This window comes from Tursiops truncatus, chromosome 11 (genome assembly GCF_011762595.2).
Source record: "Tursiops truncatus isolate mTurTru1 chromosome 11, mTurTru1.mat.Y, whole genome shotgun sequence".
NCBI classification, from domain to species: domain Eukaryota; kingdom Metazoa; phylum Chordata; class Mammalia; order Artiodactyla; family Delphinidae; genus Tursiops; species Tursiops truncatus.
Window position 1 is genome coordinate 51,431,683 of NC_047044.1, and position 27,900 is coordinate 51,459,582.

The 27,900-nt window shown below is 42.8% G+C and overlaps 1 protein-coding gene across 4 annotated transcripts in view; it reads right to left on the reverse strand.

The window, feature by feature from the left end:
- The window catches only part of TBC1D30 (TBC1 domain family member 30), an 83,970-nt gene that overhangs the window by 39,597 nt on the left and 16,473 nt on the right, over positions 1-27,900 (reverse strand). For 2 of the 4 annotated variants that reach the window (XM_019918772.3, XM_073788415.1), the window contains exons 3-4: positions 670-731; positions 78-143 (exon numbers count right to left, since the gene is read on the reverse strand). In XM_019918772.3, coding sequence (XP_019774331.1) covers positions 78-143; positions 670-731 — 128 coding nt within the window. Of the gene's footprint in view, positions 1-77; positions 144-669; positions 732-3,746; positions 4,132-27,900 lie in introns of those variants that run through there. The other 2 variants (XM_073788416.1, XM_033866347.2) reach the window with 2 other exon arrangements.

Here is a 27,900-nt window from a genome sequence, read left to right on the forward strand (position 1 = left end):
TTTCTGACATTCCAGACACTTTCAAGAGGGACAAAGTGATGGGCCTTTTGTACTTTAGCCATACAAATCCGCCTCACCTTTCTCCTCCATTCCTTTGGTATTCCGGTCGATAGTCTGGCAACCGCTTTGAGCGCATCATACCACTAGAAACAAAGAAGAAAAGCTGTCAAAGTGATAATACTGACCTGGTTAAGCACTTGTCAACTTTTCCCCATCTTAACGTTCGTAGAGCATGAGAAAATGTATACAGAACACTGGGGTAAACATTCAGAGCTTCCTTCAGCCAGACATGACTGGTCTAAGGGCTATGACTGCCCCAAGGTCCCCCACTTAGGTACCCTTAACACACCCGTGATCCAATTGCAGTACACACACAAAGGCTGGGAACTCTGAAATCAAAACATGTGTTACGGATTCGGAATAACGGCATTTGGTTTTTAAATTTTTTTACACTTGAACCATTAAAAAAAAGTGCAAAAATTTTCACTGCAAGTATAAATCCAAGTCACTTATAGCTTCACAAGTTATTTTATCTATAATTTTTAAAACTGACTCATCTTCTTAGGCATATCCAAGCACATGTTAATTTTCCCACTTTGAGAATATACCTCAGTGTACCCTGTAGGTACCCCAAAATAAAGGTATTTTCAAAACCAAAAATAAAATTACCTGCTGAAAACCATTTTGACCTAAAGATGGCTCAAGAGTGAACTTCAACTTTGTGTCAACTCCTAAAAGAAAAATACATAAATAACTGTTATTTGGGGGAAAAATACGTTACATCAAAAATAAAAGTAAAAATTAACCTGATTCTACTGAGTCATCATAAAATTTTTAAAACATTTATTTTTACTAAATTGTAGTCAATTTTGTTAAAAGAAAAAGAATACTGATTATTAAGATAGAAAAATGTCCTGTGGTAATAGAATGAAGCTTATCACATAGAATGGTGGTTTCACCGCTGTCTGGAGTAGTGCAAAAACAAAAAAATAACACCACAGGCTTGGAGTCATGCACACTTTAATTCACCTTTGGTTCCTAGAGTCAAACAAATTATTTAACCTGTCTCAGTCTCAATTCTTTATCCTTAAAATGAGGATAACGTCTATCTCAGTTAGTTGTTGCAATAATTAACTGTAAATCACTTAGCACAGTATAATTAATATTTATGAAACTTAGGAAGAGAATTCTCTACTTACAGAATTTGTTTTCTAGGACACTTGCATGGACTAAGTCTATTAAGGAAACTTCAGTGAAATATCAAGTTATAAAAATAACGTCACTGCCTTCCCACTTGTGGAATAATCCATTTTAACAAGACTATTTAGCAATTTGCATGTATTTTTAAATTCTGTCATGATAGACTTATTCATTAAAGATAAGTTTACACATTTAATTATAGGCTCCAAGCTAAAAATATAACCGAACTCTAATTCCAAGTTATCTACAACTTTAAACTTCTTTGACTCAAATCCCAAATCTATGGAATAGAAGTAAGTAAATAGGAGAATATATAAAGATTATACGCTGTATTCATATTGGGCTTTTTTATTATTGAGGTGAAATTCCATGACAATTTTTTTTAACATCTTTATTGGAGTATAATTGCTTTACAATGGTGTCTTAGTTTCTGCTTTATAACAAAGTGAATCAGCTATACATATACATATATCCTCATATCTCTTCCCTCTTGTGTCTCCCTCCCTCCCACCCTCCTTATCCCACCCCTCTAGGTGGTCACAAAGCACCGAGCTGATCTCCCTGTGCTATGCGGGTGTCTTTTAAAAAACATATATGGAGTCAAGAAGCTGAAAAGAGATGTGTCTGATTTGCCCAGGCCCGTGACAGTATGAAGATGTCCTTCTTGGAGTCCTAGAAGAATACTGTGTATACATGAGTTGGGTCCTAGATTTCTAAAGTCAAGCTGTGTGTGATAGAGAATCCCAGGCATTCAACCAATGCCCTGATCATTCTCTTCAGAGCTTCAGGGCCAAAACCATACTCTGCCTAGATAGATAAGATTTCCTTCTTCGAAGGTATATTAAGTACCCCGACGGATTCCCAATTCTCTGAGATGGTTTAAATTAAGTCCTGCCTCAGTGCAGCACAATGATACAAAGACCACAAGAGTGCCTCCAGCTGGCGCGCATGATTTAAGACACGATAAAACGGACCTCTTTGTGAGGTTGCTGTCCATACACAGGGTGCTGAATGGAGGAGCGTATAGTCATGACGTTTGCTTTATTGTAACAAAGACCAGGAAATTCGGTCCCACGCTCCTATTTCAACCGACCTAAAAGCCTCGGATTCCTTGCATGTATGACCGAATATGCTCCCTTGACTTTTTTCAGAAGTACCTGCTGGGCACGATGCCCATCGCCTTGCCGAGCTGAAACCCGGCTGGGGTTAGTCAAAATCACAACTATTTTCTCACTATCAAAAATGAGTTACAGGATTTAACCGGAATTGATCATTCGCTGCCTGCAGGCAAAAGCTGAAATCAGGTCATTTCCACCTATTTTCTTCTAATTGAATAAGGGAGGGGAGAAGGTTTATGTTTCATCTGGTAATCACTGGCTGTTCCGGATTCAGAAATACAAAACACTTTTAACGTGGGAAGGAGGTTTCTTTTTTTAAGGCTAAAGGAAGACGGTGAATAACTACTACAGTCTCTGCAACTAGACACTTCCTTGGGGAGAAAAACAAAGAAACCACGAGGTTCGGAAAGGCAGCGACGTGTTCCACCCTTTGAGGCTCGGTGCCTCGACAGATTCTCCCCTGCAGCCTCAGGACAGCAGGTCCCCAAAGGCGCTGGGAGGTGGGATGGGGTGGGGTTGGGGGAGGACAAACCCACCTGGAAGCCAGCTGGTGCCACTCCAGGGACAAGTGTGCGCTACGCACGGGTACGAGTACAGCCGGCTCCCTCTGCGGCCACCCCTAGCCGGAAAGCCTTATGTCCAGGGGCCCGCGCGCCAGGGCCGGCCTCATAAAACCCTGCGGAGGGATGCCGGGTGGTGGAGCAAGCGCGGAGTTATGCAGCCTGGAGAAGCAGGGATGTGTAAACACAGGCTGACAGCAGAAAGGGCCTAGCCTAGCACAGCCAGGAGAACTCTCAGTCTTTACCTATAGAAAGAATCTCTACTTTGCAGGAGTGTTTCCTGCCCGCTCTCCACCCGGACACACAAATTAGAGGCTCCAGGTGAGACGATCCCGGCACTCACGAAGCAGGGACCCTCAAGAAAATGCACCCGATTTTTTCCTTCGCGGTCACTGCCTCCTCTTCTGACAACAAGCATCAGACCTGTGCCTTTCTCCTGCCTCACACACCTCTTTCAAGGTGTGGCTTCTTGTGGGTCCGAAACACAACTGGTTGCTCGGCCTCTGATAGCCCGGGTAGCCGCCAACACTTTCCCACCACTCGGAGAAAACCGAGCGCATCGCTCGCCAGCAGCTCCCGGCACAAGCAGGGCTGGACCGCACACAGGCGGTGGGATGGGGGCGCACGGGCAGCCGGCGGGAGCAGCCGGTCCTCCGCGCCGTGGGAGGCCGCTGCCCCCGCCCAGGCCTCGGTCCGCGCTCTTCCCTCCCAGGCCGACCCAGCCCCGCCTGCGCCCAGCCGCGGTACCCAGCACCGGGCGGCCGGCGACTGTTCCCTGGCCTACGCGGAGTTCGGCTGAGGCAGAGGCACCAGCTCCGGGGGCGCCACGCTACTTTCCAGTGCCCCATCTGCCTCCCCGGGTCCTCACCCGGCTCCAGGGTGCAGAGCAGCCGGGGCGCGGTCCGGGAAATGCAGCTGCGTTTCTTGAGCACATTGCTCAGGATGGTGCCCACGCCGCCGCCACCGCTGCCGCCACCGCTGCCGCCGCCGCCGCCCTGACGTTTCAGGCATCTCCCTCCGCGCCTAAGGGAGCCGGTCAGCTTGTCCTGCCGCATCCGAGAGCGCCCTGGGCTCCCGTGCGGCCGCCGTCCGCCTGGGTCCTCGCTGTCCCGCCGGCGCAGCGGCTTCGCACGCGTGGGGCTCGGCAAGACCGGTCAGTCAAGGGTCTCTCGAAAGCAGCAAAAGTGCTCGGGGGTCAAGGGACCCTGCGGAGCACCGCGGGAGCCGCCAAGCGCGAGGCGGCCGGCAGGGATCTGCAGTGCGGAGCCTGCAAGGCTGAGGCAGGAGAGGACTTGGGGCGGGGAGGAGGGCGGGAGCGAGCGAGCGAGCGCGCGGAGACGGAGGCAACGCTCCCGCCCCCAATCCCGGCATCACCGTGCGCAGGCGGGGCTGCCTTAGCTCCCGAGCGCCCCGCCAGCTCGCGGCACCTGCACTGGGCAGCCGCAGAGACCCGGAGCCCAGGAGCGGGGGGCTGAGCAACTGCGCCCGGGGACCAGAAGCAGTGACAGATTTCCGTGCCTCTCCCAAGATCTGGGAGGTGCAGGAGGGAGCACCCAAGGGAGCGAGTCTCAGGTGCAGAACGCCAGCGAGATGCAAGTGCCCACCTCATCTGAGCAGTCTTGCAAGAGTCGGTCAACAGACCGCAGGAAGAATCTAGCAGCGCGGCGGGAACGTTGGTGGAAGGTGAAGCACCAGCTTCATCCCAAATTGTGTTAAACTCTTTTTCTTGGCATCTTAGAGAGGCATAGGAAGCACGTTAAAATTATTATTATATATTACTATTAATATATACTTTGTACATTAATTAAATCTATAACATAATTATTATTATAATAATGGTTGTTTCTTTTGGAAGAGTAGACTTCAAGATAAAAGTGTTCCATTAAAAGCAGGGTTTTTTTTTTAAGTGCTTCCTCCGTCTCTCCAGCCAGAGACTTCAGCAGGCAGAATGGTTAGTGATAATTACTTTTTTTCTAAATCATTCTTAAACTACGACATTATGACATTCACCAGTGGATATTAATCATAAAGATGAATAAGTCATAAGAAAGGAAAGCATATGGAGGGAAATACAAAGATATTTGTATATGCTAATATTTAGAGAAGGAACACCAGATGGATTAAAAACAACTAAAAAGTATTTATGTGGAAGGGAAGAGTGTAGAAGAGAGAGGAATAGAAAACAGATTTCTCTAGATGTGCCTTATGTAGTTTTGACTCTGGAATAACATCTTATATTAATAATATTAATAAATCAAGCAAAAAGAAAACCCTAAAATTTGAAAATGAATGGAAACAAATGAACCTAACTAGAAATCCTGTTGATGGCATAAGAACACAGAAAAGATGAGTAAGTTGTTTTAGAGTGTAGTGTTATGCCTGTGTATCAATGGTGGTATAGACTTCAAGGGCAAAAAGAGCTGCAAAGAAATCTTAAATGTCATTCAGTAGCATTACTGTTATTAATAATATTGGTGTTATTTCTTAATTCTTATGTACACTATAGGATAACCTAAATAAATAATTATGTTAACATCATAATCAGTCTGCTAATTTGGGGTGATTTTAAATGTTTCACTAAGTAATGTGATGGATATCTTTGTTGACTAAGCTTTACTAGATTTTTGAACACCTAAAATGAATTTCCACAGTGGGGTTATTGGATCTAAAGGCATAATCATCTATATGACATATATTGCTAAATTAAATCTTAAAGGATTATACCAGTTTAGTCTCTGATTGACACATTTTCATCCTCCATCTTCAACAGCTCTCAGTATTATCATTTAAACACTTGCTGATTTGATAAAGAGAACTGTCATTTTGTTGTTTTTATTGGCATTTTTTATTAGTAGTGCAATTGAACTTTTTTGGTATGTTAACTAAGCAGTTATATGATATTTTCTGTGAATTTCTTACTCGAATATTAAAGTCTACATGTTTTCTTAGTGAAAAAATAAATAAATATGTTAAGGTCAAAAGAAACCAAGATGTTTTCAGTGTAACAGAAAATACAGGTGTGCAACCAAAGAAATTAAGTTTTTTTTAATCCTGCAATAGTATATTTTAAATGGAAATAATTGTATGAACTCATCTTTTTTCTTTTCAAAAATACATATAAAGCCACTGAATAGGTTTAGAACTAAGGACAACCCAGCAGCAATGAACACCCCCAGCACTCAGGATGTGGTCTCTAAAAACCATTCCCCACTAAAAGGAACCAGGGCTCCTTTGAGGTGCAACTGATTCCAGTTCTGGGCCAGAAAAAGTACAAGATGAGCCTGAAATATATTGATGAATTCAGGAAGGAAGGATGTGCTCCAAGACTAAAGGGGTTATGTCAAAAAGACATGAGAGGGGCTTCCCTGGTGGCTCAGTGGTTGAGAGTCCGCCTGCCGATGCAGGGGACACGGGTTCGTGCCCCGGTCCGGGAAGCTCCCACATGCCACGGAGCGGCTGGGCCCGTGAGCCATGGCCGCTGAGCCTGCGCGTCCGGAGCCTGTGCTCTGCGACGGGAGAGGCCACAACAGTGAGAAGCCCGCGTACCAAAAAAAAAAAAGACATGAGAGCCATACAGATAGGATACTATTGGCCAAAGATGGAACACTTTGAGCATCAAAAACAATGACTGCTAATCGACAGATGAATGGATAAAGAAGATGTGACATATATACAATGGAATACTATTCATCCATAAAAAAGAATGTAATTTTTGCCATTTGCAGCAACATGGATGGACCTACAGACTATCATACTAAGTGAAATAAGTCAGAAAGAGAAAGACAAATATCATATGATATCATTTATATGTGGAATCTAAAACATGACACAAATGAACTTATGAACTTATTTATGAAACAGACTCACAGACATAGAAAACAAACTTATGGTTACCAAAGGGAAAAGGAGGTGGGGGAGGGATAAATTAGGAGTTTGGGATTAGCAGATACAAAGTATTATATATAAAACAGATAAACAATAAGGTCTACTCTATAGCACAGGGAACTATAATCAGTATCCTGTAATAAACCATAATAGAAAAGAATATGAAAAAGAATATTTTATATATATATATATTTATAACTGAATTACTTTGTTGTACACCAGAAACTAATGCAACATTGTAAATCAACTATACTTACATATAAATAAATAAATTTTAAAAAAACAATGGCTGCTATTGATTGAAAGTATTAACTTTTTAAAAAATGCATTTCTTATGATATTCTGAAAGAACTAAAAAAGAAGTCCTTCACACAACTCTGGCACACTTATTTTGTAATCAGCACATTCTGGACTTTGTGAATTGCCCTCAGAATTTGAGGACAATGTCAGAAATGATATAACACTAAGCATGAAATATACATTTCACATATAAAAATCTGTTAAAATGACATTGGTCATCTGCAACAGTAACGCCAGCTGATAGGGATATAGAAGCTATTCAGTTATGCCCACCTGACTGAGATAAAGATGCCTTGAAACAGGCAGTAGCCTGCCTCATCACTTTAGAAGATAAAATCATTATTGCGCCTGGTTGTGATGAACTGTTTAGCTTAGATTTCCCAACATTTCACACCAATCTCAGGTACAGAAATCTACACTTATTCAGCCCGATGCTTACAGTTTCAGTACATGTTTGTTCTCCTTCAGCTTTCTCTTCATTTTATTAAGATGTCCCTTGACTGCTCTGGCCTGAGAACGATAACTGAAAGATATCTGGTGTTTGGCTTTGGACAGTTTTTTAGAGGGCAACACAGACCCCTGGGTGAATGAACACCCATAGTTAAAGGAAGAAAACTGGAAGGAGAGGGAAAATCCAGACCAAGGTGGTAAGTGCATGCACAGTATCGTCTTCCAGAGCTCTCACCTTCTCAAACCATAGAGGGTTCATGTTCTCTTTTAACAAAAAGGCTGTTCATGCTCAGTTTTAGCAGTGGGCCAGCAGGAAAGACAGCCTCGCCGGCCAAGAGGAGGAGCAATGGGCTCTGCTTTACAACACTGCCTCTGGGGTAGAAAGGAGGACGTACAGGCCTGGCTGACGTCCACCACTCAGACCATCCCACACCCTTTGGCTCGGACTCCCTGCTCACCAAGCAAACTTTTGATTGTCATTTGGCTTCCCATAGAGACTTTGCCGCTGAGGAGAGGACACGCTGACCAGTTAACAGCAGTCAATATCCCTGAGTTTGCTCAACTCTCAGTGAGCTGAAGAAATCAAATTTCTGGGCTGCCAAAGCTGAAGTGTAGACCCTAGATTGCCAACCCACCCAGATGTGTCACGGCTGACAAAAAGGCCTGTCTCTGAAATTCTTCAGTTACAGCATTTTTCTTACTATTAGTGACAGGGGCTTGTTTACTTTCAAGATAAAAATTTTCTTTCACTCAGATTTATTACAAGAAAAAACTGACTTAAAAAAAAATGCTTTCTTGAAAACTTCCCATGCTAAACTACATAGAAGTTGAAACTCACACAAAAAAATTTAAGTTTCTACTATTAAAGCAATACATAATGAAGGAATTAAATAATATTATTTTGTTTACATTGGAGAGGAAAGCCAAGACTGCCAACTTTCGTAGCAAACAGATAATTAAGCACTAAAATACAATGCTCTAAAAACAGCCATGGCACAAGCCTAGCATTATATTTATTGTATGACTCATAGTTTCTTATTCGTGTCTGGAATATTGTTTTCCAAACGCAAAAGAAGTCATCTGAAGTCAACCTGCAGAGGAAACAATGCCAGCATGAGCTCTGCTTGAGGATCTCAGCTGGTGAGATTTCCAGCCAAAGCCAACTTACCATCACTCTTCACTGAGTGATTTTTACTAATCAAATAATATCAATGAATTCACATTTGGGCGAATCATACCTTGGCATGGTCCAGAGCAGTTATGATTTAAGCTGAGTTTGGGAAAAGGAAAACTTCACATCGAATGAGAATCTGTTACTGGCTTGCTAAAGAAAATGAGTGCTTTGAGGAAATACTCTGAATGTCTCAGAGAGTCCAATACCCATGGTACATCCCCAGAGATCTAAGCTCCCAGGCCAAAACAAGGAAGTAGGGGTCATTCAGCTACCCCTGCATCTTCAGGCTTATGTGCTGGCAGTGAGGCTTCCTTGAGAGCAAACTATTCCTTTAATGGAGAAAGGGGACAAGCCAGAAGAAAAAGCAAGTCCAGCATAAATAAAAGCTATGTCCCACGGGGCTTCCAGAAGGGAATCAGGTCTGGGATTCCTGTGGTTTCCTAATGATGTTACTTTCGTCTAACAGTAAAATCGTTGGGTTTTTTTTTTTTTTTTTTGCGGTACACAGGCCTCTTACTATTGTGGCCTCTCCCGTTGCGGAGCACAGGCTCCGGACGCGCAGGCTCAACGGCCATGGCTCACGGGCCCAGCCGCTCCGCGGCATGTGGGATCTTCCCGGACCGGGGCACGAACCCATGTACCCCGCATCGGCAGGCGGACTCTCAACCACTGCACCACCAGGGAAGCCCTAACAGTAAAATCTTAAAATACAAAGGGCCTATGTGTTTATCTTCAGGGACTGAACAGAGCCAATGGTGACAGTTACCGAGAGAAAAAGCTCCGGAAAAAGCTCTCTCTACAGCAAAGAGAGAGAAAACACAGGGAGCTGGTCTGCTCTGAGGAGGTGAGCCTGGAACTCATCCTCACGGCTTTCAGAGGCCCCTGGCAGCTGTTCTCCAACCCACAAGTCTCAAAGGATCAGAAGAGATTGTACCGAACATCAGGCCCAGCACTGTCTCCCATCGGGCAGGAGATGGTACGTCTTGGCACTTGTGCTAATGAAAAGGGTGGTGGTCTAGTGGCATAAAAGTCACTCTTCTCCTCTCTGCTCTCCCCACCATTTCTGAAGGTCTGTGAGCAACTCGTAAATAGGAAAAGTAATATCTCCTAAATGGATGGTAAACTGTGATCAGTCACATAAGAAGCTACCACTCTCCTCAGAACTACTTAAGAGCAGGGCCTTAATAAGCAGCTCCTTCAACTCATTATCCAGGACGGAGCCCACAAAACTATGAGCTCATGGAGACGAGCATCATAACCACCTTCCCTCATGAAAGAGACAGAAGCGGGACAGCAGGAAGAAACCAAGGGGAAAGGAAAAACCTTACAATTATCTGACACATCACATGACGTACATGGGACATTTTGTTTTCTTTTTGTATGGTTTCCCTTCTTAGTCATAAAAACCTATTTCTCTACTTAAATACAGGCATCCTTGAAGACAATCAGGTGTAGCTTTTGTATTTTGCTTATCACAGAGAAAGGATTCTGTCCAGCGTGGTACAGAGAAGCTTGGACATTCCAACACCGAATCACACTCAGCACCGTCTTCTACCTCCCAATAGTCCCTGCTTACGCTTTCCAGGACCATTCATTTTAATCAGATATTTTCAAAACCAAAACCACTCTTAACATTCCCCCCAAGCACACTCAAATATTTTGGACGAAGTATTTTAAGAATAACCGGTTTTATTTACAGGCCAGAAAGTTTCAAATTCAAAACTTATCTAATATAAAGATTTAATTCCTAGCTGGAGTGAAGCTAGGAATTTCACAGTACCATAGTGGAAATACACGTAAAACCCTGCATCCAGGTCCATGTAACTTCAGATGCATAGCTAACCCAAGATTTTCTATTTTCTAGTAAGTATTTTCTTGCTTCAGAATAACTGAAACTGATTCAGCACCACTTGAGGTAGGTTTATGTTGCCCATACAAGACATCTTCCTACTTCTTTTATTCATTCGTTCATTAGTGAAATAAACATTTATTCCTCAACTGCTGTGGGAAAGGCATTGTGCCATGGCCTGTGGGGAATAAAAGTATGAATTCAGTATGTTCTCTACCCTCAAGAAGCTTACAGTTTACTGAGGGACAAAGTGGGTAGTGATAGGACAGTGTGAAAGGTTCATTTAAAATACTATGCAAAATCAAAACTACAATGCGACATCATCTCACACCAGTCAGAATGGCCATCAACAAAAAATGTACAAACAATAATGCTGGAGAGGGTGTGGAGAAAAGGGAACCCTCATATACTGTTGGTGGGAATGTATATTGATACAGTCACTATGGAGAACAGTATGGAGGGTCCTTAAAAGACTAAAAATAGAACTACCATATGACACAGCAATCCCACTACTGGGCATATACCCTGAGAAAACCATAATTCAAAAAGAGTCATGGGGCTTCCCTGGTGGCGCAGTGGTTGAGAGTCTGCCTGCTGATGCAGGGGACACGGGTTTGTGCCCCGGTCCGGGAGGATGCCACATGCCGTGGAGCGGCTGGGCCCGTGAGCCATGGCCGCTGAGCCTGTGCATCTGGAGCCTGTGCTCCTCAAGGGGAGAGAACACAACAGTGAGAGGCCCACATACCGCAAAAAAAAAAAAAAAAAAAAGAGTCATGTACAACAATGTTCATTGCAGCTCTATTTACAATAGTCAGGACATGGAAGCAACCTAAGTGTCCATCAATGGTGAAAGGATAAAGAAGATGTGGCACATATATACAATGGAATATTACTCAGCCATAAAAAGAATGAAATTGAGTTATTTGTAGTGAGGTGGATAGACCTAGAGTCTGTCATACAGAGTGAAGTAACTCAGAAAGAGAAAAACAAATACCATATGCTAACACATATATATGGAATCTAAAAAAGAAAAAAAAATGGTCATGAAGAACCTAGGGGCAAGATGGGAATAAAAATGCAGACCTACTAGAGAATGGACCTGAGGACACAGGGAGGGGGAAGGGTAAACTAGGACAAAGTGAGAGAGTGGTAGTGTATATATGGACATACATACACTACCAAATGTGAAATAGATAGCTAGTGGGAAGCAGTCACATAGCACAGGGAGATCAGCTTGGTGCTTTGTGACCAGCTAGAAGGGTGGGATAAGGAGGGTGGGAGGGAGGGAGACAGAAAAGGGAAGAGATATGGGGATATATGTATATGTATAACTGATTCACTACGTTATAAAGCAGAAACTAACACATCATTGTAAAGCAATTATACTCCAATAAAAATGTTTAAAAAAAATAAAAATAAAATACTATGCAAAAAAATATTGCTGCGATTTTTGTCAGAGTGTTCTACCTAAGTTTTTCCCTAGGAGATTTATGGTATCCAGTCTTACATTTAGGCTTTATTTTTGTACATGATGTTAGAGAATGTTCTAATTTCATTGTTTTATATGTAGCTGTCCAGTCTTCCCAGCACCATACTGTTTTGTTTACTGTAGCTTTATAGTATAGTCTGAAGTCAGGGAGTGTGATTATAGCAAACACAATAATTATAAATGGAGTATAACCTTTAAAAATTGTGAACCACTATATTGTACATCTGTAACTTATAAACGTTGTACATCAACGATAATTCAATTAAAATTAATTAATTAAATACTATGCAAGTACTTGGAGGGATACCATTATCTCTACCTCCTCCTAGGTATCATACATTCCAATGTTTTCCCAGGGCTTCATTTTATTGAACTATTAAATTTCAGCTGAAAGCAGGCCAAAGACCAAGCTCATCTGTGTTCTTCTCATAATTATGATATTCAGCCCTTTATTTGCACATCAGGAGTGGATCTCAGTCTGGAAGACTGAGACCCATCACTTTATTTTATTTTATTTTTTGTTTTTTTTTTTACATCTTTATTGGAGTATAATTGCTTTACAATGGTGTGTTAGCTTCTGCTTTATAACAAAGTGAATCAGTTATACATATACATATGTTCCCATATCTCTTCCCTCTTGCGTCTCCCTCCCTCCCACCCTCCCTATCCCACCCCTCCAGGCGGTCACAAAGCATCGAGCTGATCTCCCTGTGCTATGCAGCTGCTTCCCACTATCTACCTTACGTTTGGTAGTGTATATATGTCCATGCCTCTCTCTCACTTTGTGAGACCCATCACTTTAGAAGATGAAATCATTGTTCAACCTGGTCACAAATGACTATTTAGCTAAGATTTCCCAACCTTTATATTAAGCCATTCTGAGATCCTTTTTGACCCAGTTGAGGGATATGAAAGGAGAGGTTTCTCATACCTATTGATGCAGATCAGTTTGGCTTAGGAATATATATTCCTAGTGAGAAAAAAAGGTGATACCTTTGAAAATAATATGCTTAACTTTGATGGTAAGACCAGAGAGGTATCAGGAAGAGGAGAGAGATTTGAATTAACATGAATGTTGGCTTGGCTGGCCTGGGAGCCTTAGATCTCCCAGATGTATTTATTCAGAAGAGAAGAGTGTAGAACATGTGAACTGATGAGGGAGCTCATAAAAGCTTCACCTGAAAGGCCTCAGGAGGCAATGTGGTGTATCAGAAAGGGCCTGCCCACGTGGCGGGGAGACCAAGATTAGAATGCCAACGTCCATACTTACTAGCTCTATGCCCTTGGGCAAGTTACTTAAAATTTCTGCGCTTCGGTTTCCTCATCTTGAGAATTAACAATACTTACCTGAGTACTTGTGAGAATTAGGTGGCATAATGAAAGTCAAGATTCTAACACAGTAGTGGTATAAAGCCGGCACTCAATACATGTGCACTGGGGTGTCCTCCTTAGTGTTTGTTGATAATCGTACAAGATAAAGGTTAAAATGGCCCCGCTCGCGGTCTATCCAGAAGTCTGCCGCCCAGCACAGGATCAGGACCTGACCCACAGGGAAAGTCTGCCCGGCCAGAACACCCAGGTCCTGGGTCCTCTGAGGTCCCAGGTCCTCACCAGATGCTCCTCTTTTGCCTTCTTACCCTGGTGCCCTCACTCAATGGGAGGAAAACTGAGGTTAGCTTCATGTTTGCTCCAAAGTGCAAAACCAGAACTGCTAAATGGGGTTATAGAGAGGCAGACATCAAAATTTAAGGACACTATAACTGTCATAAAAGGGCCTCAGGAGATCATAAATGTCCTTTCTTTGGAGTTCTCAGGCAAAGACTGCAAGCCCAGCAGTCAGGAGTGCTGTGAAAGGGCATTTAAAACGAGGTGAGTTTCAAGCATCAGTATCAGTAAAACAGCTTCCAACACTATGATTCTCTGAAAGCAACTGAACTGATATTCAGGTTTCTTACTCTGTAAGATTTCCTCAATCCAATACAAATCCTGACCAACTATAATGCTGGGAGAATACAGCATTGGATTGTTATAGTTTCAGGTAAACTGAAGTTTAAGCAGAAGAGATCCAGTTGGCTTCAATCCTTATTAAGGATATTTTTTTAAATGTACCATTATACTTTCTTTACTTAAAAAGAGAATTCTGGGGCTTCCCTGGTGGCGCAGTGGTTGAGAGTTCACCTGCCAATGCAGGGGACGCGGGTTTGTGCCCCGGTCCGGGAAGATCCCACATGCCGCGGAACGGCTGGGCCCGTGAGCCATGGCCGCGGAGCCTTTGCTCCGCAACGGGAGAGGCCACAACAGTGAGAGGCCCGCGTATCGCAAAAAAAAAGAATTCTGAACAAACTGAATTTTTATGTATTTACTAAAAACCTTACGTTATATTATTATTCTCATTGTCTGAGAGTCCAGGACACATGTTAGAAAGGAACTGCAAATCATCTTGGGAACTACATTAAAAGGAAAATGCATGTCTCCTGAATTATACGGGTGACAGATACTTGGAGGTAAGAGAAATTTTATGGTATGTCAGCCAATACAGGCCTCAGCATTTCAAAGGGTAGCATATCGGGTGACTTACATCCACTTTTACCTTTACCTCCACAGATACAGGAATTCACCAGTGTAGTCTTAAAAATGGTCCTATGTGTTCTAGTTTTTGCAAGTCAACTTAAAGTTTTGGTACTAGAGAAAAACTCCTAACAAAGCAGACCCTTTTAATAAATATACTTCCGATGTACTCCTTCTCTTCGAGAAACAATACGAGTGTGGCCCATTATATATTCATGTACTTAAAATAGCAGCGCTGGCACCTTGAATTACCACCATCTTTAGTACCACCTTACCACAGAGTGTCACTTGGCAGTATGTCACTCTGGCCTAACACCAGCTTCAATCAGATACACCAGCTCCTAAGGAGGGAATAGATTATGGCTAAATAAAGTTAACCCTGGTTTCTCTAAACTTTAAACCTTCCTAATACTTGAAAACTAAGTACCACAGTGTATTTTAGGAAAATACAGAATAATTTTCTTTCACAGGGCCTGAAATACAGTAGGGACTCAGTAAAATTTTTTTTTTTTTTTTTGCGGTACGCAGGCCTCTCACTGCTGTGGCCTCTCCCGTTGCGGAGCACAGGCTCTGGACGCGCAGGCTCAGCGGCCATGACTCACGGGCCCAGCCACTCCGCGGCACGTGGGATCTTCCCAGACCGGGGCCCGAACCCATGTCCCCTGCATCGGCAGGCGGACTCTCAACCACTGCGCCACCAGGGAAGCCCAGTAAAATTTTTTAATTGCATCTATGACACAAAGAGTATCAGGTTGGGATCTTGCTGACTGGACATTTTTAAATGGTACCCACATTAAAACCTGTATTTCAGATGCCACACTTATCCCACCCCCACGTCTGATTCATCCATGCCCTTGAATTGTTTATAGGCTTCTCAATAGATCATAAACTGCTTTGAGCACCAGGACTAAGACTTCTTCTTTGTTGGATCTCTCCCCTTCCCTGCCTGCAGCCAGCATGGGGCTCATACACTTTCGACACTCAGTACATGAACATGAACAATAACATCATAAACTCATCACATCAAGAAGAGAGCTAGACCTTCCCACTCATTAAAAAAGGGCTTTTTATTCAACTACAAGAGAAATAAGCAGATGTGTTTATGAAAAGATATTTTGACTGACATTTATGCAATGTACCCCCCAAAAATCCACAATCACTATTCTTAGTCTCCCTGACAAGTTTCCAAAATATAAGATGCTCAAATATCACATAGTTGCTCTACTCATCGGGTGAAAGACGCTCCTGAAATTCTAGATATAACGGCAGTCAGCATAGTATAGCAGCTAAAATCAGACTCTAGAACCAGCTACCTGGATTTGAAACCTGGTTCCACCACTCAGTAACTATCTAAACTTGGGTAAGTTAATTATCTCAGTTTCCTCATCCATAAAATGGGAAAACTATCTACTTCTTAAGCATTATTCCAAGGATCGAATGATACAGAGAAAGCACTTATGCTGTCTGTCTTACAGTAAGTTCTTATAGTAAATGACTTATTGTGCCATTAATATATAGTATTAAAGACACGCAGAATATTTTTTTAAAGGAAAACTATTTTAAGCTTATACATCAACATTGTTGCAGATTATAAATGATGCCACCTGGTCACTCAAGCATCTTTGCACTTTAATTATGTTACCTTCCATCCGGGCAGAGATTTTAGTGCGAAACCAGTCTAGGAAGCCCATAAAAGGGAACATCCATTTAAACTGACAAACTGTTCACATTTCTCATCATCTTGATTTTTTTTTCAAGCATGTTACTTGGGGAGAATTCACTTCAGTGCAGACAAGCTAATCCTTCCCTGCTCTTCATAAACTAACAAAGCCCCAGCATCAGTTACCCAACAGCCTCTTGCTTTGCGAGATCACTACAGGGAAGAAATCAATCTTTCACAGCAGAGTTTAAGTAAGCAATTTTCTTCTCAATCTTTCTATTCCTCCAATATTACAGCTTTTTTAAATAATGCATGCAGTTTTCTAAAATTTGGTTCAATCATTTTGTTTTAAAGGGTTTCCCAAAGGTAGTCCATCATTCATCAGAAAGTTCTGGTCTTTCAATGTATTTTTTTTTTTTTTTTTTTTTTTTTTTGCGGTACGCGGACCTCTCACTGTTGTGGCCTCTCCCGTTGCGGAGCACAGGCTCCGGACGCGCAGGCTCAGTGGCCATGGCTCACGGGCCCAGCTGCTCCGCGGCATGTGGGATCTTCCCGGACCGGGGCACGAACCCGTGTCCCCTGCATCGGCAGACGGACTCTCGACCACTGCGCCACCAGGGAAGCCCTCAATGTATTTTTATTATTTGCCATATAAATAAGTTGTATGGTGTATTCTATCCATTTCTACATGCATCAACATCAATTCCTCGAGTTGGGGTTGGGGGGGGTTACAAATACACCCTAGAAGGAGAAAGAGTTTGTCAAAAAAATAATTTTTCTAAGTTTGTCAATGTTCCAGTACTAAATTTTCTAATGGAGATGCACCAGGAGAAAAGTAAGCATGGGAGGAGAAAAATAAGTAACAACTACCTGTACCAGCTGTCTGCTGTGGATCAGGCACTGGGCTAGGTGTTTAAGTATCTTATCTCATTTTAACCCAACAAGGTAAACATTATTCCCCAAGAAATGGGGAGTAAAAGGAGAGTGTACACCTATATTATCAGGGTAATTTTTTCCTAAGCATGGGGGTGGGGGAGGGCAAGAAGATATATTCAAATATAAATAGTTAATTCTGAGTGGTGGGAGTATGGGGATTTATTGTATTTTTCCTTGTACTTTTCTGATTTTTTTTTTTATTCCTGAAGGAAGGAAGGAAAAAAAGAAGGAAAAAACAAAGAGGTTAAATAAGTTTCCCAAGGCCATATAACTAATAAGTGGTGGAGTTGGGATTTGAACCCAGGTCTATCTCACTGCAAAGCCACACCAAACCAATAAAATATAGCCAGGTATTTTTGATCTGAGCAGGATCAAAAACACTTTGGAAGTTCTGGAAGGAGACTTGTTCACAGTCTCATTGATGTTACCAAGTGAATGAAACATCCATAATTTCCTCAAACTCCCCTCTTATTATTTACCTACTAAAACAAACAAGATACTGGTAGAGATGATAGAGAAGCAGCATCAACAGGGTCAGCCCAGCACTGCCAGGTAAACGGAAAGATTCCATGATGCCAGAGCAAATGAGTGAAGCTCTTAGGTGAGGATTACAGAAGACCAGCTGTGTCCTATAGGATACGTGGCAGGGCATGCAGGAGTTCATTAGAACCCACAGCGAGATGGGGCTTGGTGGAGACCTCATGGGGCAATTCTTTCTGCATCAACCCACCCTATAACTCATCCAGGAAAAATCTGGGCCACCTTGAAGTTCCCCCAAGAGACTGCAGATATGATTTTGTCTCTGAAAATAATTTTCAGGAGACAGGAAGCTGGTTCATTATTTGAGAAAGCAACAAACCAAAGACCCTCTCCATAGAGAGAAAATGTTAAATGATGAGGACTTGGGGTATAATCAGTCTCAAATAATTTTTGTGCCATTGTTGTGTTCCCTCTTGTGCAGGGGCCAGCTGTCACAATCACTGTATCTCAGAGTTAGGATAACATTCAAGATGATTCAAACTAAGTTGCCCAGACTTTTAAAAATGTGTTTGAGGGCTTCCCTGGTGGCGCAGTGGTTGAGAGTCCGCCTGCCAATGCAAGGGACGCAGGTTTGTGCCCCGGTCCGGGAAGATCCCACATGACGCGGAGCGGCTGGGCCCGTGAGCCATGCCGCTGAGCCTGCGCATCTGGAGCCCATGCTCCGCAACAGGAGAGGCCACAACAGTGAGAGGCCCGCGTACTGCAAAAATAAAAAAATTTTTTTTAATTTTTTTAAAAGTGTTTGAAAACTCTTGCACAATATCACAGACAGCAGAAAATTCTCATTAACCACTCACTGATGTTAAAGATTTGATGCAGTGAGTCAATGCTTCAGATGCTTCCTTGCTGTATGTCCAACAGTTGCTTTACAAAATTTGGTGTACAACTGGTCAGAATGGCTATCATCAAAAAGAACACAAATAACAAATGTTGGCAAGGATCTGGAGAAAAGGGAACCCTCGTACACTGTTGGTGGTAATGTAAGTTGGTGCAGCCACTGTGGAGGATTCTCAAAAAACTAAAAATAGAACTACCATATGACTCAGCAATTCCACTCCTGGGTATATATCTGAATAAAACAAAAACACTAATTCGCAAAAAATACACGCACTCCAATGGAAGCAACCTAAGTGTTCAGGTTTAGAGTGAAAAGACAGTGCTTATATGTCAGTCCCAATCCCCCTATTTATCCCTCCCCCCTTATCCCCTGGTAACCATAAGTTTGTTTTTTACATCCGTGACTCTACTTCTGTTTTGTAAATAAGTTCATTTGTACCCTTTTTTAGATTCCACATATAAGTGGTATCATATGATATTTGTCTTTCTGTGTCTCACTTACTTCACTCAGTATGACAATCTCTAGGTCCATCCACATTACTATATATAAAATAGATAACTAATAAGAACCTGCTGTATAGCACAAGGAACTCTACGCAACACTGTGTAATGGCCCTTATGGGGAAATAATCTAAAAAAGAGTGGCTATATGTATAACTAATTCACTTAGCTGTACACCTGAAACTAACACAACATTGCAAATCAACTATACTCCAACAAAAATTTTTTTTAAAAAAAGACAGTGCTGCAGGGACAGACAGCACATGACAGAGGAGAAGCAGGATGGCCCCAGTCAGGACAGATGTGAAACTAGCCACTCTCCCACCCAATCTACTAACAAGGGCTGTTGGGAGTGGTGGCTATATTTTGCAATTGTCTTTAGTTCAAGAGGTCACTTTTCATTTCTCCAAGGCCTTGCAATCATGGGAAATGGGGGAAGGGGGAGCAGTAGGGGCCAAGGGTAAGGAAGGGGGGCTTCACGCCGAACAGAGCATGGGAGGGCTGCTGCCAGTGGAGCCTCCCTTCTCCAATGGGAATAGGTGGCAAAGCGGAAGAGAAAAGCCTGGTGGGGTGGAGAAAGTAGAGGGGTAGGAGGAGGGGGAGACATTCTGTCAAGAGATCCCAAACTCCACGAGGTAGAGAAGCAAGTCTTCTTGACTGATCCGAAACCACAGACAAGGGGTTGTGTATGAACCCAGACTGAAACCACAGACGCAGTTCTAAGTGAAGAAAACAAGTCACAAGGTCAACGCTGGGGAGACTGGAAGAGGACAGAAAGCAGATGGATGGAGAAAAATGGTTCAGGATGGAGGATGTAAGAATTCAGGGTCTAAAAGGTGTGTTTTTTATGTGGTGCTGTATGGACGGCACAAAGACAGACCTGTCATGCTTAAGAAGTCAGAGCTACCCCATGTTCACAGCAGCATTATTCACAATAGCCAAGGGGTGGAAGCAACCCAAGTGTCCATCAATGGATGAATGCATAAATGTGGTACATACATATGGTGGCATGTTATTCAGCCTTAAAAATGAAGGCAATTCTGACACATGCTACTACTACATAGATGAACCTTGAGGACGTTATGCTGAATGAAATAAGCACGTCACAAAAGGACACATACCCAATAGTGGTTGCCAGGGACTGAGGAGAGAGAGGAATAGGGAGTCATTGTTTAAGGGGTGCAGAGTTTCCGTTTTGCAAGATGAAGACTTCTGGAGATGGATGGTGGTGACGGTTGCACAGCAATATGACTCTACTTAATACCAATGAACTAAGCTCTTAAACATGGTTAAGATGGCAACGTTTATGTTGCATGTATTTTACCACAATGATTCAAAATGAACTTTAAAAAAAAGCCGGAGAGTTGCAGATCAGCGACTGGTGTTGGGCAGTTTTGAATATGTCTCTCTTACAGCAGTATCTTCCAAGACACAGTTCATCTTCTGGCAAAGGTTTTTGAGCCCCTACCCTGTGCAAGCGGTGTGCTCGACACTGGGAACATCGAGTAAGTAAGGCACAGTCCGGCGTGAGATGCAGACCGGGAAACAGAGCAGGACAATTCCACGTAGCCAGGACAAGCCTGACCAGAGGAAGCACCAAATTCAGACTCTGGGGTCAAAAGTACTTTCCAGAAGGAATGATGCCTCAGCTGAATCCTAAAAGTAGAAGTTACCATATAGCAGAGAAAAGAGTACCAAAGCAAAGAGCATGTGGCGAGAGAGAATGCGGTGAACTTTAAGTACCACCTCTAATGCATCCTGCCTGGAGCACAGAGTGGGAAGGTGTGATCTGAAGAGAGGAGGATGGAGAGTCAAACAGCATCCACACATCAACAGTGAAAATTATTTTTCTGGGCAGTGACAAACCGGTTGGGGGAAGGATGCTTTAGCGTCCGATGCATGATTAATTTTGTGGAAAGAATATCATTAATGGCGTATTAGGACAAGCACAGAATAGTTGAGAGTAAATGAAACGCCACCTATCCATGTGGACATAAGCTCTTTCGGTGAGGGGCGGGGGGGGCGGGGGATAAAATACACGTATCATAAAATTTACCATCTTAACCATTTTTAGCGTGTAGTCCAGTAGCGTTGAACTGTCGTGCAACCAGTCTCCAGAACCTTCATCTTCCCAAACTGAAACTCTGTCATCCATTATACAATTCCCCATCCTCCCTCCTCCAAGCCCCTGGCAACCACCATTCTACTTTCCGTCTCTATGAATTTCACGATTCTAGGTGCCTCATATAAGGGGTACCTATCTGTCTTTTTGTGACTGGATTATTTCACTTAGCATACTGCCCTCAAGGTTCATCCACGTTGTAGCATGTCAGAATTTCCTTCCTTTTCGAGGAGGAATAAGATTCTACCCTATGTCAAGAATATACAATGGAGAAAAGACAGTCTCTTCAATAAGTGGTGCTGGCAAAACTGGATGGTTACATGTAACATATTGAAATCAGAATACTCCTTAACACCACACACAAAAATAAACTCAAAATGGATTAAAGACCTAAATGTAAGACCAGACACTATAAAACTCTTAGAGGAAAACATAGGCAGAACATCCTTTGACATAAATTGCAGCAAGGTCTTTTTTGATCCACCTCCTAGAGTAATGAAAATAAAAACAAAAATAAACAAATGGGACCTAATGAAACTTAAAAGCTTTTGCACAGCAAAGGAACCCATAAACAAGACGAAGACAACCCTGAGAATGGGAGAAAATATTTGCAAACGAAGCAACTGACAAGGGATTAATCTCCAAAATATACAAGCAGCTCATGCAGCTCAATATCAAAAGAACAAACAACCCAATCCAAAAATGGGCAGAAGACCTAAATAGACACTTCTCCAAAGAAGACATACAGGTGGCCAAGAAGCACATGAAAAGCTAGCTGCTCAACATCACTAATTATTAGAGAAATGCAAATCGAAACTACAATGAGGCAACCATACTCTAATAAAAATTAATTAAAAAAAAACAAAACACTAGTCCTAAATGTTGAGAAATGGGTGAGGCCAAATAAAATAAATGTGAACAATCAAAAACAGAAAGCTACAGTGAGGTATCACCTCACACCAGTCAGAATGGCCATCATCAAAAAATCTACAAACAATAGATGCTGGAGAGGGTGTGGAGAAATGGGAACCCTCTTACACTATTGGTGGGAATGTAAATTGATACAGCCACTATGGAGAACAATATGGAGGTTCCTTAAAAATCTAAAACTAGAACTACCATATGACCCAGCAATCCCACTCCTGGGCATATACCCTGAGAAAACCATAATTCAAAAAGATACATGCGCACCAATGTTCGCTGCAGCACTATTTACAATAGCCAGGACATGGAAGCAAACTAAATGTCCATCAACATGGAATGGAATGGACAAAGAAGATGTGGTACATATATACAAAGGAATATTACTCAGCCATAAAAAGGAATGAAATTGTATCATCTGCAGAGACATGGATGGACCTAGAGACTGTCATACAGAGTGAAGTAAGTCAGAAAGAGAAAAAAATGTATATTAACACATATATGTGGAATCTAGAAAAATGGTATAGATGTACTTATTTGCAAAACAGAAATAGAGACACAGACGTAGAGAACAAATGTATGGATACCACTCTCAAACGTATGGATGAATTGGGAGATTGGGATTGACATATATACACTACTATGTATAAAACAGATAACTAATAAGAACCTACCGTACAGCAGAGGGAACTCTACTCGGTGCTCTATGGTGACCTAAATGGGAAGGAAATCCAAAAAAAGAGGGGATATATGTATACGTATGGCTGATTCACTTTGCTGTACAGGAGAAACTGACACAGCAGTGCAAAGCAACTATACTCGAGCCAAAAATAAATAAATTTTTTAAAAAAGATTCCACCATATGTATAAACCACATTTTGTTTATCCATTCATCCATCAATAGACACTTGGGGCGCTTCCACCTTTTGGCTATTGCGAATAATGTTGGTATAAACGTGGATGTACAGATACCTTTTCCAGACCCTATTTTCAATTCTTTGGGGTATACAGCTGACCCTTGAACAACATGGGTTTGAACTGTGCCGGTCCACTTATACACAGATTTTTTCAATGAATACTACAGTTCTACACGATCTGCAGTTGATTGATTCCACAGATGTGGAGCTGTAGATACAGAGAAACTTGAGCATTCGTGGATTTTGGTGTCCACAGCTGGTCCTGGAACCATATGCTGCAGACATCTAGAGACGACTGTATACCCAGAAGAACGCTGGATCTCATGGTAATTCTATTTTTAATTTGGGGGGGAACAGTCATACCATTTTCCATAGCAGCAGCACCATTTTACTTTCCCTCCAAAAGTGTACACAGGTTTCAACTTTTCACACATTCTTGCCAACACTTATTTTCTGGGTTTTTTTTTTTTTTAATAGCAGCCATCCTAATGGATGTGAGGTAGTTACAACCATCTTATTAGCGCTTCTGAGCCTCCAATTTCCTCATCTGTAAAATGAGTGTGTTGGACTAGATGATCCCCAAGGAGCTCAGATTTCATGATTCTATGAATTGAGAGGAGAATTAGGTTGATTTACTGGGAAAACTCAGGTCATTTACTCATTCTGAGGCTCACATTCCCTAACTATAGTCACAGCACTGACACCCCTCTGGATGTGGTTTCAAGTAAAACACAGACTGAAATTCAAGTGCAAAGAGCATTAACTTAATGGGAAAGTTTAAGAGAGGCTGGTCCCAGCCATCCGTGGCAAGGACACGGACACCACTGGATGCTGAAGGCGACTGGTCGACACAAGTGGAGCAAATTTCACATGCCACGGGTCTTCCCACAGGTGGGTTAATTATTAGCAACAACTGTAATGAGGACGCCTTCTACTCATTGTTCAACTTTCACTTTCACTCATATAAAGGGATGAATTCATTGCAACTAATTTTTTTTTTAATGGTCAGGCTGGGAGGGCAGAGAGAGATGGTCATTTCCCTGGGAAATCTGTCATGTTTTTCTGATGTGGGGTGAATCCTCCCCACTCTCAAATACAACGGCTAAAACTTGAAAGAGAAAATGTATTTTCTTCAATGAGACACCCTGAAGAAAAGTCACCAGTAAGTCCCCAAGAAGAATACTGTTTTTACAAACTGGTGAACAAAGGCTAGCAAGATGATTTGCAGAAAATCCAGAAACATCAAAAACAGAATCCAGGACTCCTGAACTCACAGCCCAATACTGTTTGCAAATTTAGTTCCTCCTCTAAAAAGGAGAATTATTATTATCACATCTTTCCATGAATAACAACAAAAAAATCTATTAATATGGATGTGTACAGACTTTAGCTCCATGTAAATCTGTGTCTTTTTGTAGGAACGCTGCAACATTGTGGACCTCGATGTGGGAATCAAACTTGAGAAGCCTCCTTAACGACCTATTAAGAATCCTCCTCCAGGGTTTCCCTGGTGGCGCACTGGTTGAGAGTCCGCCTGCCGATACAGGGGACACGGGTTCGTGCCCCGGTCCGGGAAGATCCCACATACCGCGGAGCGGCTGGGCCCGTGAGCCATGACCGCTGAGCCTGCGCGTCCGGAGCCTGTGCTCCGCAACGGGAGAGACCACAACAACATGAAGACCACAACCTCCTCACATTACAAGCGTTGAGGGTTGAGTCCCTTATACCTTCCGTGCGTCATCCTGGGAGAATATGGGCAGAAAAAGCTCAGAGAGGGCCACCAACGTGGGCTAAAAGACATCTGCCCCAAAGAATCAAGATGTATGGAGAAAACAAGAATGACGTTTGTGTCCCTTTTCCACTAGTTTTTAATTATATTATAACTGATTCTAGAAACTGTGTGATCTGACAAATCAGAAAACTGCTGGATATCAGAGGCGACAGACTGGGCCGGAAGAAGGCAGTGCAGGTCCCAGATCAGGGAAAGGAGCAAGCCTGCCCTCTGCTGGCAATCCTGGGTAGTGGCAGTAAGATGTGAGGAGATGATCTCCACCTTTAGCTGGAGGAACTAGACACACAAAAAAACCAAGACACCCAGCTACAGCAACTTTCATACACAGCAGAAAGCTTATGGAAGACATTGCGGGCCAAAGAGCAAACTTTGATGTTGCCTTAGTAACCATGTCCTGGAACATTCCTTTTTGCAAATGGTGTTGAGAAGGCAATACTGGATGAGACCGAAAAAGAGCTCCATCTAAAAGACTAGGCATGGGCAACGATGAGGGTTCATTAGCAACAATTCTCTTCCAACATAAGATATTAAAATATATTTCTATACAGAGTCCATTATAAACATCTACTTGTTCACGCCCTCCCCAGAAAAAAATATTACATTATTGTTCAATGACCTCGAAAGTAAAATCATGACAGAAATGCCAAGAAGCAGGTAGGAAAAAAAAGCTCCTGCAGGCTGGGGAGGGAGATACGTCAGATCCATAATTAGAACTGAGCAGGTACAATTTTACAATGCCGTTAAGGACATATTCTCTGAAGACAACACAGCTGAATTATCTGTCTTTGCTATTTTCCTGCTGCCTGGTATATACATTTTCAAACTTTCTTTCTAACGAGAGTGATATCATCTAATTTTCCCTACTCACTTCATCCTCACGTAGAGATAAGGCTGCACTCTCATTATCGGTTAGTATTATGTACTAAATGTTCACGTATCAAGTAGTTATTGTCAAATAGCCATATCCTCAAACAGCTTTCAATCTAGTTAAGAAGGCAGTTCCCAGACACTAGTGTTCTATGTTCAAGAGGCAGTTACACCAGATGAATTCTGAGGTTCCCTCTAGCTCTAATTTTATATCCAGAAATACTAGATTACTAAAAGTATCCTAAGTACCTGATGTCCTCGCAGCCTCTGCGCCATTATCTCTGCCTGGAATATTTCCCCAACCCACCTACCCTTAGCTACGTAGCACATTCCTGTCATTCTTCTCGTTCTAGTTCTTTTTTGAAGTGCTTCAAGGAGGATTTGGGTGATTCTCACCTTGGACCCTACTGTCCTTGTACACACAGGCAGTTGCCTACTTTCAGATATGATGTGTTTACTTATCATCTTTTCAACTGAATCACATAAAAGAGGAGCAATCTCCTTGCATGTTATTGGACAAGAGTAAGCCATCCTTTCCCAAAGAGCTAAAGAAGTCTAAAATCCCTAATTATGATCATCTAATATCTCCTCCTCCAACAATCCCATCCCATCAATTTTTTTAAATGTGAGGAACCCCAACTCCAACCTTCTCAATTGCCTTCAAATGCTGGTAGTATCCAAATGCTGGTAGAAAGGGCAGCCTCTAAACCTCCCCACAGCAGAAATAATGGCAATAATAGTAAGTAATATGGCCAGACACTGTTCTATAAGCATTTTTTGCGGTACGCGGGCCTCTCACTGTTGTGGCCTCTCCTGTTGCGGAGCACAGGCTCCGGACGCGCAGGCTCAGCGGCCAGCTCCGCGGCATGTGGGATCTTCCCAGACCAGGGCATGAACCCGTGTCCCCTGCATCGGCAGGCGGACTCTCAACCACTGCGCCACCAGGGAAGCCCCCTATAAGCATTTTATATAATTTCACTCAGTTCTCATAACCACTCTATGAAATGGGTATTATCATGTCCCTTTTTTTTTTTTTTTTTTTTTGGGGGGGTACGCGGGCCTCTCACTGTTGTGGTCTCTCCCGTTGCGGAGCACAGGCTCCGGACGTGCAGGCTCAGCGGTCATGGCTCACGGGCCCAGCCGCTCCGCAGCAGGTGGGATCTTCCCGGACCGGGGCACGAACCCGTGTCCCCTGCATCGGCAGGTGGACTCTCAACCACTGCGCCACCAGGGAAGCCCCCTTTTTTAACTGATGAGAAAAATGAAGCACAGGGATGTCAAAGAACTTACATGAGACTGCACCTTGAGGAAGTGGCAGAACCAGGATTCAAGCTGTGACAATACAGAGAATGTAAATTTAACACAGCTCTTAGGAAAGCTTAAAAGAGAAAGAGAACTCCCCCTGCTGGCTGTATATACAGTTTTCTTTTGTCACAACTGATAGCAAGGGCACCACCAACCAGGGGAGCCCTGACTGAGTCACCAACCAGTAGAGTGAGTTCCCGCAATGTTTTGTTTTTAACTGAAGTATAGCTGATTTACAATACTGGGTTAGATTTAGGTGTACATCATAGTGATTCAGTTTTTCGTTTTTTGTTTTTTGTTTTGCAGATTATATTCGGCAACACTCTTAACTCTTCCACCTCACTTTGCCCAGCCCTAAGGTTGGGAGTAAACAGAAATTAGATTTAAGTTCTCTTCTAGCTCTAAATTACTATGACTTTGAGATTCAGATGGTTTTCTCTAAAAACCAATTCTCTCTGTAATGTGCACAAGGAACAGCTACTGTTTTGTTGTTTTCCAAAGCCACAGGAATCTCTCAGGGGCTTCCCTGGTGGCGCAGTGGTTGAGAATCTACCTACCAATGCAGGGGACACAGGTTCCAGCCCTGGTCCAGGAAGATCCCACATGCCGCGGAGCAACTAAGCCCCAAGTGCCACAACTACTGAGCCTGCACTCTAGAGCCCGTAAGCCACAGCTACTGAGCCCACGTGCCACAAGTACTGAAGCCTGTGTACCTAGAACCCATGCTCCGCAACAAAAGAAGCCACCACAATGAGAAGCCCGCGCACTGCAACAAAGAGTAGCCCCACTCGCCGCAACTAAAGAAAGCCGGCGCGCAGCAACGAAGACCCAATGCAGCCAAAAATAAATAAATAAATGTATTTTTAAAAAAAAAGAATCTCTCGGAAGTTAGAGGTTCAAAAGCTATAC